General features: G+C 38.0%; 1 protein-coding gene across 1 annotated transcript; it reads right to left on the bottom strand.

Moving 5' to 3' along the window:
• Nucleotides 1-7,358: 7,358 nt before the first annotated feature.
• LOC127412850 (neuropeptide Y receptor type 2-like) lies at nt 7,359-14,858 on the bottom strand. Its single transcript, XM_051649523.1, has 3 exons — nt 14,647-14,858; nt 13,247-13,286; nt 7,359-11,794 (listed from the first exon to the last, which is right to left on the bottom strand). Exons 2-3 carry the CDS (start codon nt 13,250-13,252, stop codon nt 10,622-10,624), a joined length of 1,179 nt encoding a protein of 392 aa, XP_051505483.1. The 5' UTR covers nt 13,253-13,286; nt 14,647-14,858; the 3' UTR covers nt 7,359-10,621.
• Nucleotides 14,859-15,118: the final 260 nt, after the last annotated feature.

Below are 15,118 nucleotides of genomic sequence, written 5' to 3'. Positions count from 1 at the left end.
CTCCTATGTTTCGCCTTAGGTTAGTGTCGAAGTCGGTTAGGTTAGTGTTGAAGTCTGTTCCCTATGTTTCCCTAGGTTAGTGTCGAAGTCTGTTAGGTTAGTGTCGAAGTCTGTTCCCCCTATGTTTCCCCTTTGTCGAAGTCTGTTCCCCCTATGTTTCCCCTTTGTCGAAATCTGTTCCCCCTATGTTTTCCCTTTGTCGAAGTCTGTTCCCCCTATGTTTCGCCTTAGGTTAGTGTTGAAGTCTGTTAGGTTAGTGTCGAAATCCGTTCCTCCTATGTTTCGCCTTAGGTTAGTGTCGAAGTCGGTTAGGTTAGTGTTGAAGTCTGTTCCCCCTATGTTTCCCCTTAGGTTAGTGTCGAAGTCTGTTAGGTTAGTGTGAAGTCTGTTCCCTATGTTTCCCTTGTCGAAGTCTGTTCCCCTATGTTTCCCTTGTCGAAATCTGTTCCCCTATGTTTTCCTTTGTCGAAGTCTGTTCCCCCTATGTTTCGCCTTAGGTTAGTGTTGAAGTCTGTTAGGTTAGTGTCGAAATCCGTTCCTCCTATGTTTCGCCTTAGGTTAGTGTCGAAGTCGGTTAGGTTAGTGTTGAAGTCTGTTCCCCCTATGTTTCCCCTTAGGTTAGTGTCGAAGTCTGTTAGGTTAGTGTCGAAGTCTGTTCCCCCTATGTTTCCCCTTTGTCGAAGTCTGTTCCCCCTATGTTTCCCCTTTGTCGAAATCTGTTCCCCCTATGTTTTCCCTTTGTCGAAGTCTGTTCCTCCTATGTTTCCACTTAGGTTAGTGTTGAAGCCTGTTAGATTAGTGTCAAAGTCTGATCCCCCTATGTTTCCCCTTTGTCGAAGTCTGTTCCCCCTAAGTTTCCCCTTTGTCGAAGTCTGTTCCCCCTATGTTTCCCCTTAGGTTAATGGCGAAGTCTGTTCCCCCTATGTTTCACCTTAGGTTAGTGTTGAAGTCTGTTCCCCCTATGTTTCACCTTTGGTTCCCCCTATGTTTAATGTTTAATGGTGCTACGGTGAACACTAACCTAAGGGGAACAGACTTCGACAGAACACCGGCCGACTTCGAGCATTGCAGGTAAGTATCTGTGCAATTGCTCAGTTAGCTCAAGGTTCTTTTTTATGTCACATTTGACACTGTTAGCAAGGTTGAGCACATTTGCTGAAAAAACATCATGCAACAATGTAAATACAGGTCTCTAGCATGTGAGTAAATGTGAGTGAAAATGACTGCGTGTGAATGTGGGAAATTATTTGGCGGCACTGGATGTCTGACACCTGTCATCAAAGCTTATGAGACAGACCTACCGTGAGCTACGAGGTTGTTCATCGAAGGTGTATGCTTCCGTTGAAGCCATCTGTCTGTGTTATTTCAACTTACTTGTTTAAAAATCGTGTTTGATACAGCGGCATAGCTAGACCCTGGCTAGACTTTATTCACACTAGCGCCATCTTTGATTTGTAATGGCAATGACAACGAGGCTGTGAGGGATATACTTATAGTCTCTTCAAAGGCACGAACGGTATAAAGCTGTATAAAGCTCCTTGATCACATCTGATTTTCCACAACTCATGCTGTCTGGAGATCTTTGTATACTGAATGTTCTTGGACAGATATTTTATCAATGTTTTGTTCGCTGAACTATCCAAAAACATTTTAAACTGCAGCACAACAGTAAGGCTTAGGCCCTGTCCCAATACCCACACTTGCGGTCTTGGCCACTTGAGTGCGCGTGCACGTGACAGGAAGTAAGTGTTCAAGACTGTCCCATAAAACATGCCAAAGCTCAGTGCACTTAGCCCGCACTAAATCCATATTATTGTACTTAAGTCTGCACACCAGAACAAAAGGGGGAAAAAAAACACTTACCGTTTATCAAGCGTTAAAACTTTGCTTTTAAAACAACGTGGAATCATGTTTAATAACAGTCATGAAACCCAACGCAGGTGTTTTGAGATGCGTTTATGAAAATGAAAGTTATTTTAAACTTTGCTCGGTGATCCCACAATGGCATTTTATTGCCACATTAAAAAAAAGAAAAAGAAAAAGATTTAGATAGTAAAGTCGTAATATTTTGAGGATAAAGTAAAATTATGAGAATAAAATTGTAGCATTATGAGATTAAAGTCGTAATAGTTTGAGAATAAAGTCGTAGCATTATGATATTAAATTTGTATGAGAATAAAGTCATAGCATTTTGAGATTATAGTCATAATATTTTGAGAATAAAGTAAAAATTATTAGAATAAAGTCTTAGAATTGTGAGAATAAAGTAGTATATTGTGTGAATAAAGTCGAAATATTTAGAGAGAAAAAATCTCAATATGAGGCTAAACAGAGTATCACTGTCACCACGGCAGAACGGACGCTGAGCCAGCAGCTTCGTTAATGCTAGAGATGGATGTGGAGTATGTAGTTAAATCATACTTTAGTTAAGTATTTAGCAATAAAGAAATCCTTGGTTTTTTGGCTCATCAGCACAGTGTATCCGGATTCTGCAGCGGTTATGTAGGACATTGTATTTGTTCAGGAGAAAGAACCAGACAGATTCGAGCAGTCCCGCTAGGCGTTGTTATTGGGTTTTCCTCTCTAAACAATACTGTAGCTAAAGGGATTTTACCACATATAATATTTTGATATGGACTTATATAATTCAAAGCAGTTTCAATTATTTTTCGCTTCACTTGAGTGCGAGCCTATATCTCGTGCCTCCCTTGACAGGCGCCCACATGTTGAAAACTCCTGTACTAATGCACACCTCATACATGAACAGAGAGCTCGCAAAAACTTCCCACAAATTTAGCTCGGTTGCATAGCCAATGTTATCTCCGTGGTTAGTGGTGTTGTATGTAAAGACCCAGACGCTCCACTTTGCTGTTGTCCACCACATCAATTTCCTTTTGATTTATTCTCAAAATATTACAACTTTAATCTCATATTGCTTCAACTTTCTTCTCGTTATTTTTACTTTATTCTCAAAATATTATGATAAATGAAAACTGAAAATTTTAATTGTTAAATTACTTTGATTTTATTGTTAGTGTTAATTTCTGCACAATGAACAATGAGCCGATAAGTTGTAATTCTTACTTTGATCCTCTGCAATTTAAATTTAAACGTGTTTGATCCATTAATTGTGCGCCTGACGTTTGCTTATATAAAGTTCTGAACCAGTGTCAGTGTTGCGCAGTAATTATTATTTGACAGGTAAGGTGGGAGGGAAGGATTCTTCTTATTTTTATATTATAATATGGCCTGTGGGCTAAGCCCCAGATGACACTGAAGTCTAGCAACGCCCCTGTTGCAAATGCAAGTGATTTCCTCTTATTGTACTGCAGGGTTGCACATGTAGAGTAAAAGATCAATCCATGGCTTTTGAGAATCGATATCAAATCAACAAAAAAGTAAATAAAATAAAATGTTTTGCCCAGCCCTATTAGGGCCACGGGTGCTCTTGCTCTGGTGACTGAGCTTGGACCGTGCTCGCAGCTGAGTCATGTTCATCCATCTTCTTCTGAAAGTGATTGTTATCATTTGTCTCAGGCACATGGTCAAGGTGCTGTGCATTGTGGTAATTGATGAGATGTGATGCCACTTCTCAATGACTAATCAAGTCAAGTCAAGTCATTTTTATTGTATAGCACTTTTCACAACACACATTGTTTCAAAGCAGCTTTACAGAAAATCATGCATGAAACTGTAATATCTATAAAGTCTTAAGAGTCATCATTGTATAATTTGATTAAATATGATTGTAAATTGTGTATTAAAATGTAATAATTAAATAAGAATTGTATTTAGAACCCCTGTGAGCAAGCTGAAGGCTTGTGACTATGACTATGTGACTAATGACTATGATGTGGCCAATTACATTGTATGTTAAAACAGATCTAATTGGCGGACTAAATAACATTTGACTTAAACTGGGAATTCGATTGGTTTGGTAGTATTAAGGTAAGACGGAAGAAAATGATCGGCAAAATGTAACAAGTACTTTTCAAGTCTAAATAAAATAGTAAGGAGTAAGAAGTACTATTTTTTCTTTGAAAATGGGATTAAGTAAAAGTACAAGTATTCAGTTTAAATTGCACTCAAGTAAAGTTCAGTTCCCCAAAATAATACTTAAGTACAGTCATACCTCAAACGTGAAGCCGGTGTGCGATTATATATATATATTTTTTTATGTAATTCAATACGACTTCAAAATTCCCTGTGTATAGTTTATGTTGTAGAACAAAACGTCCATGTATCGTCAAGTAATGTGTACCACAGACCATATTTCACACATAAGTTAAAAAAACCCATTATAAAAACCCATAGGAAAATCCCAAGGGAACCCATGGCGAATTAGACTTCCGAGTTCGCCTACAAACTGACGTCACGGCTGAAAGCTCTATACTCTTTAAACTGGATGGGATTCTAAATGCCCTCTTACAGATGTCCAAAATGCCAATTACGCTTGACATCAGCCGATGTGCATGCTGTGACCATTTCCTCAGGTAATACACAAAAAAGAACTTTCAAGTTAAAATACCCCATGATAATGAACAGCAAAATAAGATAAAATGAAACCATTACCTGGTGTAACAAATCTTCCCTGCTACATATATATGTGTGTGTGTTTTGGCATGGTACCATAAGAAAACCTTGTTTTTTTGGACATATTCCACTATGGTACCACTATGGTATTCTTTTTCTTTTGGAGTAGTATGTAAATACCACAGTTCAAGAATATAGTACATGAAACCATTGCAGAGACCTGTGTCACAAATTACAATTCAAATATGCAGTGCGTTTTCATTGAAAATAGTACCATCAATCTGAAAAGAACTTTTAAAAGTTTTTCTACAGATGCTGTTCCTTTGGCAGAAGATCAGTGTTTGGGAAAAACTGTGAGTTAAATGTATGTGTTTTTTGTTGTTGTTGTTGTTTTTTTTTTTATTTTATTTTATTTGTAATAATGGATTTTTTATTTCATATATTATTCATTAAAAAACAGTTATGTACATGTTTTTAACCCAAGCTCATGTTTGTTGTGTTTTAGGCTCCTTTTGATTTGTTCTGCTTCACTCAAAATGTACTTCATACTACAAAAACTACTTCATACTACAAAAACTACTTCATACTAGGAGCAGTAGAGGGCAGTTATCAATTACTTTTGTTCGAAACTTCTGTTATGTACTCTAATGCAGGGGTTTCAAACCCAAATATGAAGATCCCACTATACGAGTGACCCCCTTATATATACTGTGTATATATATATATATATATATATATATATATATATATATATATATACACATATAGTGCATTCAGAAATTATTCAGATTATAACATTTTGTTATGTTGCAGCCTTATGCTAAAATGCTTTAAATTATTCAAATTATAACATTTTGTTATGTTGCAGCCTTATGCTAAAATGCTTTAAATTATTTATTTTTTCACATCAATCTACACTCTGTACCCCATTTTGACAAAGCAAAAAATATATTTTTGATAACTTTGCAAATTTATATAAAAAAACAAAAACAAACTGAAATATCACATTGACATACGTATTCAGACCCTTAACTCAGTACTTAGTTGAAGCACCTTTGGCAGCGATTACAGCCTCAAGTCTTTTTGGGTATGATGTGACAAGCTTTGCACACCTGGATTTGGGGTTTTTCTGCCATTCTTCTCTGCAGATCCTCTCAAGCTCTGTCAGGTTGGATGGGGACTGTCGGTGGACAGCCATTTTCAGGTCTCTCCAGAGATGCTCAATTGGGTTCAAGTCCAGGCTCTGGCTGGGCCACTCAAGGACATTCACAGAGTTGTCCTTAAGCCACTCTTGCGCTGTCTTTGCTGTGTGCTTAGGGTCATTGTCCTGTTGGAAGTTGAACCTTCAGACCAGTCTTAGGTCCTGAGCACTCTTTACTAAGGATACCTCTGTATTATCCTTCAACCCTGACCAGTCCCCCAGTCCCTGAAAAACACCCCCACAGCATGATGCTACCACCACCATGCTTCAACATTGGGATGGTATTGTGCAGTTGATGAGTGGTGCCTGATTTCCTCCAGACATCCATCCATCCATCCATCTTCTATAGCCACTTGTCCTATGTAGGGTCACGGGTAGTGCTGGAGCCTATCCCAGCTGTCTCGGTCTGAAGGCAGGGAAACACCCTGGACAGGTGGCCAGCCTATCACAGGGCAACACACACAGACATAAACATTCACACTCTCACTCACACCTACGGGCAATTTAGGATCTCCAGTTAACTTTACTTGCATGACTTTTGGACTATGGGGGAAAACGGAGCACCAGGAGGAAGCCCATGCAAACACGGGGAGAACATGCAAACTCCACACAGAAAGGCCCAGTTGAGCCGGGCACTCGAGCTTCTTGCTGTGAGGTGACAGTGCTAACACTGAGCCACCGTGCCACCCCTCCTCCAGACATGACACCTGGCATTGAGGCCAAACAGTTTCAACTTCTTTTCATCAGACCAGAGAATCACAGTCTCACAGTCTGAGAGTCCTTCCAAGCGGGCTTTCATGTGTCTTGCACTGAAGAGAGGCTTCCATCATGGCCACTCTGCCATAAAGCCCAGATCGGTAGAGTGTTGCAGTGATGGTTGTCCTTCTGCAGGTTTCTCCCATCTCCACACATCGGGTTATTGGTCACCTCTCTTACCAAGGCCCTTCTCCCCCGAATGCTCAGTTTGGCCGTGCGGCCAGCACTAGGAAGAGTCCTGGTTTTTCCAAACTTCTTCCATTTAAGAATTATGGAGGCCACTGTGCTCTTGGGAACCTTCAATGCAGCGGAATGTTTTTTTGTAGCCTTCCCCAGATCTGTGCGTCAACACAATCATGTCTCTGAGCTCTAAAGGCAGTTTTTTGCTCTGATATGCATTTTCAGCTGTGAGACTTCATACAGACCTTATACTGTGTGAGAAAAAATACTAAGAAAGATATTATGAAGACAACATATTATTTCAAAAATTGAATAATAGATTTTATATTGTCACTGTACTAAAGCCAATATATATATATATATATATATATATATATATATATATATATATATATATATATATATATATATATATTATCTGGAAAATATTTACTTTATATTATGTTGTATGATTGTTCTACCCACTATTAATGTAATGTTAGCTGAATCTGAAGAGAAACTTTTCCAAATAAAATTGATGAAAGACACACATTTCACTCTTGGTTGCTAGTATACAGACTAATTATAGAAATGGGAAAATATATAAATTTGGACATGATTTTAAAACAATTCAGGAAAGAAATACAATTAAAAAAAAAAAAGAAAAAGAAATAGCTGTCATAAATAGCTGTATTTCAAAATATCTGGACACACAAGGTTTGTGCTACAGCATAATATACATATTCTCAAAGGTTTATTTTAGCTTTCCCCCTTTGCATTGCACAGAAAAAAGTGATTACAGTATGAAAATCATTTAGTTGTGCAGTGGTGATGAATAATGCAGCAGGTGCATTGTGGATGTTGTTGTTTTGTTTTCATAACCACCTCAGCCAAATGTTGATGTGATGCAGGTAATTTTTCTTTTTTTTCTTTGCTATCAAAGCTTTATCTGCACTATGATAGATTTGTAGCTTTTATAAAGCACAAAACAGATATTGGGTTTATTCACGTAATCAGCCTAGCTCCAGTCCATTTTAGTTTTCTGAGATCAGATCAGCAAATAAATGTGTAAAACATGTAATATTCAAAAGCAATGTTTTATTTCACATCAACACAGCAAAATTATAAATGCAACAACCAAATGATTCTATAGTTTCACTAAAGCATTGCATACAAAGTACATTATAGGCTTCATACCAAATGCAATCAGTAATATTCACAAAGAACAACACATGCAAGACATTTTTACCTTTGACAAATCACAAAATCGATTTGGTCCTAAGGAATGCCACTTACTTGAACATTTAAACTTACCACCAAACTGGCAATGTGATGAAATAATAAAGCCATTAATTGGTTTAATGTTTAGATGCACCAGTCATTGATACTACCATGCTAGTCCTATTTCTGCAGTATTTAGTATGTATACTCTGCATATTATAAAAATTATGCCTATATTTTGAAGACCTACCACAAAAGCTGAAATGTGCATTGAACAACAGAGCACACAGTGTTGTGTACTGGATGCAATTAGTATGCACACTACCTAGTACTACATTTTAAAAATAGTATGCGAAACAGAATGCATTATGCAACAATAAACTTTTCAAGCAATGTGTCGCAAGTGGCATCCATTTTTCTCGCAAATAAAACAGAATTTTTTTTTTTTTTACCAAATATTATATAAACATCTTTATTCTTTCAGTCAAGAAAGGGATAGTACATACAAAAATGAAAGTTCTGTCATTATTTACTCACCCTCATGTTGTTCCAAACCCATCCGTGGAACACAAATGATGCTAGGCATAATTTTAGCCTCAGTAACCCTTTCATTGTATGCCAATTTTATATGTATGATAAAGGTCGTATGGGTTTGGAAAAACATAAAAAGTAAATGATGACAGAATTTAAATGTTTGTGTGAACGAAATCTTGGCTGGTATTTAGCTACTTCCGGTTCACTTTTCACACTCAAGCACATTGCATTGTGAGATACAGGATCCCACAACATGGTTTCATAGAATCAAGATTCTATACCTACATTTTTGCAAAAACTTGTACATATCGTGACAGTTTTCTGGTGAAATTAACACAAGAGGTGCTAAAACAACAATGATTTTCATTCACTTTCACACAAATCAAGTGTAAGGCCGGGTGTACACGGTGTGAGTTCTGATACTCGGAGGTCGTAAGTGAAGGTACCTGAAGAGTACTGTTACATTATCCACTACATAAGCAATTAACAGAAAACAAACATTAACATTAAATTTTACCAGCGTTCCAATAATCAACATGATCCACCTTGCTAGGCTGTGTCTGAATGAATTAAAAACGCTGTAGAAATTGCAAACAGCACAGGTAGCTAGCTAAAACGCACTACAACTCACCTGAAAGCTGTAGCTCGAGTGATCCTCTTAAAAATATTGTCTCTGACGACCCTGTCATGGTAGACATTGCATGACACATCATAAAGGGTTCACTACAACAGTCAAAGTTCATTCTTCTGTGGTTTGTGTTGCCTTCTGATTGGTCAACTTTAGGTAGATTGTCAAATCGGCTCGTTCAACCGCACACACCTCACAAATTCAAGCCGACAGTGACCAAATTTTTCGAAAATGTTCGGGATTTGTAAGCTGCTAGTAAGCCGCTTTGCTCTGTAATACCGCTTGCACGATACGAGCCGCAACCACACAAGCACCACCGATTCCACGCAATTTCTCCAGACTGGAAAGAATCAAGGAGTTTGCACGGCAGGCAAAAATCGCACCGTGTACGGCCGGCCTAAAACGACAGATTATCAGTTTATAAACACATACTTTTCGCTCTGTTTCTCCTGACTTTAAGGCAAAACATTATAACATTGCATTACAGAACCAACTACATTTACCAGCTTATACTAGTGCGATAGCTCAACTGATTGAGCATTGTGCTTGCAACGCGAAGGACCAGGGTATGAGTTCAGAAGAGTTTGCAAGTTGACATGTTAGCCTAAAATGTCATAGAAGCACAACAAAATTATGTAAACATTTGCATTTTTCATCTCACATTTGCTTTTATGACAATATCGGTTAAGTTTATGTTTAGGGTAGAGAGCATTAACCTTAAAAACCTCATCTGTCTGGGAGAACATTTAACTCACTTTAGTGCCACACAGTGGACATTTGACCTTGGAACTGCCATGATAGTCTGTTGAACCACGTGATGTAATTTTGCAAAAATACTGCAACAGTCACGTAATTTTAATGAGAATTTCATGTGGCTGGGATCTCAAACAGTTTTCTCCGTTGTATACTGCCCCATTTTGGCAATTGTAATAGGCAATTCGGGTCGTTAGTTTATAAAATATTTGCATACTATGCAAAGTATACACTCACTGAGCACTTTATTAGGAACACCTGTACACCTACTTATTCATGCGATTATCTAATCAGCCAATCGTGTGGCAGCAGTGCAGTTCATAAAATCATGCAGATACTGGTCAGGAGCTTCAGTTTATGTTCACATCAACCATCAGAATGGGGAAAAAATTTGATCACAGTGATTTCGTCCATGGCATGATTGTTGGTGCCAGACAGGCTGTTTTGAGTATTTGTGTAACTGCTGATCTCCTGGGATTTTCACACACTACAGTCTCTAGAGTTTACTCAGAATGATGCCAAAAACAAAAAACATCCAGTGAGTGGCAGTTCTGCGGACAGAAACACCTTGTTGATGAGAGAGGTCAACAAAGAATGGCCAGACTGGTTCGAGCTGACAGAAAGGCTACGGTAACTCAGATAACCCCTCTGTACAAATGTAGTGAGCAGAATAGCGTCTCAGAATGCACGACACGTCGAACCTTGAGGCAAATGGGCTACAACAGCAGAAGACAATGTCGTGCACTTTATTTGTACCATAGTGTTCCTAATAAAGTGCTCAGTGAGTGTACATACTGTTTACTAAAGAGTTAGTAAGAGAAGTATTCATTCTCAACTCAGACAGCAGTCGCTGGCTGACCACCATTGTGCCCATTCACAATCATCCCTCTCAATGATCGAGTTCTGAAGGACCCATCAGGGTAGATGCTGTCTGGTTTGTGTTCACAGCGGAAAAACATGAGAAAACCATTCCTGTAGTTCTGGTTCATCCAACCGTAGAGCAACGGATTGACAAAGGTTGAGCACATCGCTACGATGTGAAACAAGGTATAGATGAGTTTGTACTCTTTAAACTTCAGAACCAAGTCCAGATCACTAGCCAGCTGAAACACATGAAAGGGAAGCCAGCAGACAGCAAAGACCACAACTACCAGCGCCAGCATCTTCGTGGTCTTTTTGCGACGCATGATACCATCATTGCGGTTAGAAGGGCTGACATGGTTCTTCAGTTTAATCCAGATACACACATAAGCATAGCTGATGATCGCCAATGGTACTATGTACTGCAATAGAAGCATTGATATACTATAGATGATCGGATCACGATTGGTTCCATTGGGCCATTTCTCAGAGCAAACCGCGATCCTTAAGCCAATGTATGGGATCTCTTCATGGCGATACTCACGAAAAATAGCCAACGGGCCAGCTAGTATGGCAGCGAATGCCCAAATCAGGCCTATGATGATAAAACTAGTGCATCGGTTGAGGCGTTCGCCAAGATGGAAGACGATACACCTATAGCGCTCTAGAGCAATGACTGTTAGAGTAAGAATGGACACATGGATGCTCAGAGCTTGGCTGTAAGGCACCATATGACACATTATGGCACCAAACTTCCATTCGTCCACCAATGTATATACCAGCGTGAAAGGCAAGCACACTGTGTCCACCATTAAGTCGGCCAAAGCGAGATTTGCAATGAAGTAGTTGGTGACCGAGCGCATGTTTCTGTACAGAATGATCATATAAATGACCAGGGTGTTGCCCACAAATCCTAGCAGGATTATAAGCGAGTATGCTAATATAAGAGGAATCTGAACACTCGGGTGCTTGGTGATGTCATCCACAAAGGTGGGTTTGTAAGGATTGCTGTCATTAACCAAGTTGCCTTCATGCCAGATTGTCTCTTGATTGCCATCATTGACCACGTCTTCTGTTTCGTTGACTCCATCTGATTGGCCCATATTAAAATAGGTACTTTTTTCAGTCCAAGGACATACAGCATGAACCTAATGAAAATAAGAGAAAATGTTCAATTATTTAAATTAGCCCACAAAATAAACACGTTTAATTCTTACTTATATATCTTTGGTTGTATGACATGTGACCAATTCTCTTTGACATGCTCTCTCTCTCTCTCTCTCTCTCTCTCTCTCTCTCTCTCTCTCTCTATATATATTAAAACCGCATACCTACATGGCATGTGCCATAACACAGCATCAAAATTTTGTTGGTTGGATATATTCTTAATATTTTCATAAAATTTAAAATGCATTTGTCTTTAGCTTAGATTACATTTTACAGTGTTCACACAAACACAGCCTTCTTTATTATTTGTTGTTCAATTAGAGTTTTATACTCTAATTTTAATAAGCCCATTATAATACCAATTTAATGCTTGACCATCATCATAATGTTGCTTTTGGAATATTGAACCATATTTAATTACAAAAAGGTTAACAATGCCCTTTCCTGCCCATAAGAGATGGATAGAGATTCATTAAAATCCAATTCACAGGCAACACAAAGCAAGACAATGCAAAGCTATATTTCCAGAAATATCTGGAGCACATTTAGAAGTGACTATATTGAAATTTAAGCTGATTATATGACATGAACTCTATGGACGGCTTTTTCGTCCAGTGGGAAAGGAAAATTGCCAATAAAGTTCTTGGCATCTTGTGTCATTTAGAGACTGAAAACAAATACACATTAATGCTGCCTTCCCTCCACCAGAGATGACTCTGTTTGCAGGACACTCTATCTTTCAGGGTGCATTGAATTAAAAAGAAGTTAACCAAGTTGTAGCATTGTTTTTGGCCGATGGGTATATTTCTATCGTTCCTTGGGAAAATTATTTCCTCCATTTGTTGCTACGCACCATAAATCTTAACAGACGCACTAAGCACAAGCAGCTAAGAGGAATATGTACAGTACTTGAATAGTGCAACTGCTTTTCGGCCACAATAATATATGTTTTTTTCTTGCCTGGCTTTATTGTTTGGTAATATAAGCTTTTTGGTGTCATTGTAGGGGTTGTCATTTCTTCAAACTCAACATGAAATGGCATTCACACCCCATTTGCGTGATGTGACATCTTTCCAAGTGAAACAGGAAATGGTTGAATGTAGAACAAGACAAGACGGGAATTGATTGGATCATGATAAATGGACATTCCAAACCAGAATTAAGTAACTATTGGTGAACATTAACCAGCCCACATGGCCTTGGTCAAGTACAATGAAAAGGAAAGTTATTTCAGACACAGAGGCTGAGCAAATCTTTGTCAGAGCAACATTTTGTTTTGGGAATAACATGTACAATAACACCAGGTGCACGTATTGAGAAATTAAACAAAATCAATTTCGATTTCATGTTTTAAGAGAGGCCAAATGTGAAAAGAAGACACAGTTAAAGGAATAGTTCACCAAAAAATGAAAATTCTCTCATCATTTACTCACCCTCATTCTATTCCAGATGTGAATGACTTTCTTTCTTCTGCTAAACAAAAAAAAAAAAAATTTTTTAGAAGAATTTCTCAGTCCTGTATGTCCATACAATGCAAATGAATGGTGACCGGACCTTTCAAGCTCCAAAAATCACATAAAGGCAGCATATAAGTAATCAATAAGACTCCAGTGGACACATGCATGGATGAGAGAGACACCATTCATCAAAAGGTCATATCCTATAAGACAGCTGTCCTTTCCTTTCAATGTGTCCATTTCTTTTGACAAAAATAATTGACTTGAATATGAGATTCCAAACACCTGTTTCTAACAGAAAAAAACTAGAAATGAGACTTCGCTTCTAGAGCAAAAAGAACGTTACTATCTCTCTGCAAAGACTGATGATTCTTTCTAGAGTGTTCTAGAAAGCATTCTGTGCTTCTAATGATAGAAAAGCCATAAATTGATGAATAACAAGCTGGAAAATTGCATCCCCTGATGAGAACACATTTAAAAAAAAATACAATTAAAAAAAACAAAAAAAAAATCACTTCAGTTTAAAATTGCCAAGGCTTTTTTTGTTCACTGCTCTCTCTCTCTCTCTCTCTCTCTCTCTCTCTCTCTCTCTCTCTCTCTGAGTGTGTGTGTGTGGAAAAAGGAATCAGCATGAACACAAGGTCTGTTGATTGCCTCTCTTAAATGGTTCAGTTTTTCTGGCATTATGATGTTCTGCTTGCACCTACTCCTAATGATGTTCTACTTGAATGCACCGCTGATGACGAACTAAGTCATCAAGTCTATTATTATTTAGTGTAAATCTGCGTGCTAGGTTCTCCTGCAACTGATGTAAACAAATGTTCTGTGAATTTATCACCATAAAACCAGCATTGGATGAAATAATAATAAGCAATATAATCAGAGATAAGTCAAATCAGCTAAATAAAATAATGATGTATATCATAATAGTAATGCATAAGACAGTATACTCAGCAACCCTGGTTCTAAAGGAACTCTATTGTAATTTCAATCAATCTTAATTTGGAAGCAATCCAAAAGGATCCCAATAGGGCTATTTTATTTACAATTTTAAAACTCATATAGCTCCTCCCTTATATGCTTTCCTTTTACTGTCCAGTAGCAAGACATTATTAGAGTATTAATTTTTGATCTCATTATGATGTGTTACAAATTATGAAAGAAATTCCAATAGGAATCCTTTACAAAATTCTATGGAAAATTTTTTATTTTTTTGACTAGAAGTTTAGTAAACCAAGCCTAATCAATAAGGCAAATAGTCGATAAGGACAGTCAATTTCAAACACCTGTCACGTGTCATTATTTACTGAAAATCCCTATTTCGCGATCATTTTGAATATTCATAATCGTCCAAAGTCTGCAAACAATCTACTCACATTATTTCGGCGATTTCATCCTTATAATAAACGGGATAACATCGCAGCGCGCGCTGTAAAGTTCTCGCATCCGCGCTGCACGCGACAGGTTCACGTTATTGTCGTCGCTGCAGGATCAGCTTCATCCTGAGATGCAAGAACACACACGCACTGATGCATTGCGCACTAAATGCATATCCATAGAAAAGAGAAATGCACTTTTCTTTTTTAAAGCAAACCAACAGTTAGATCACATGTAAGCAACTGAACTTCAGGTGCACGAGTGGTTTTGCTCTATGCATGCATGCAGGGCGTGGGAGGAACCACTCTAGTGGAAGCATCTATCCATTCAATGTGACGATTTTGTAAATCAAATGAGAGATGATTGTCAATGCACTTGGACGTGTGAGATATTGTATGTTAGCTCAATTATGTGGCATGCATAGCAATTTTAGTATGGCATGACATTCATAATGAGCTCCGAACTATAACA

Source organism: Myxocyprinus asiaticus, chromosome 22, assembly GCF_019703515.2.
Source record: "Myxocyprinus asiaticus isolate MX2 ecotype Aquarium Trade chromosome 22, UBuf_Myxa_2, whole genome shotgun sequence".
Taxonomy (NCBI): domain Eukaryota; kingdom Metazoa; phylum Chordata; class Actinopteri; order Cypriniformes; family Catostomidae; genus Myxocyprinus; species Myxocyprinus asiaticus.
This window is presented reverse-complemented; position numbering and strand designations above follow the sequence as displayed.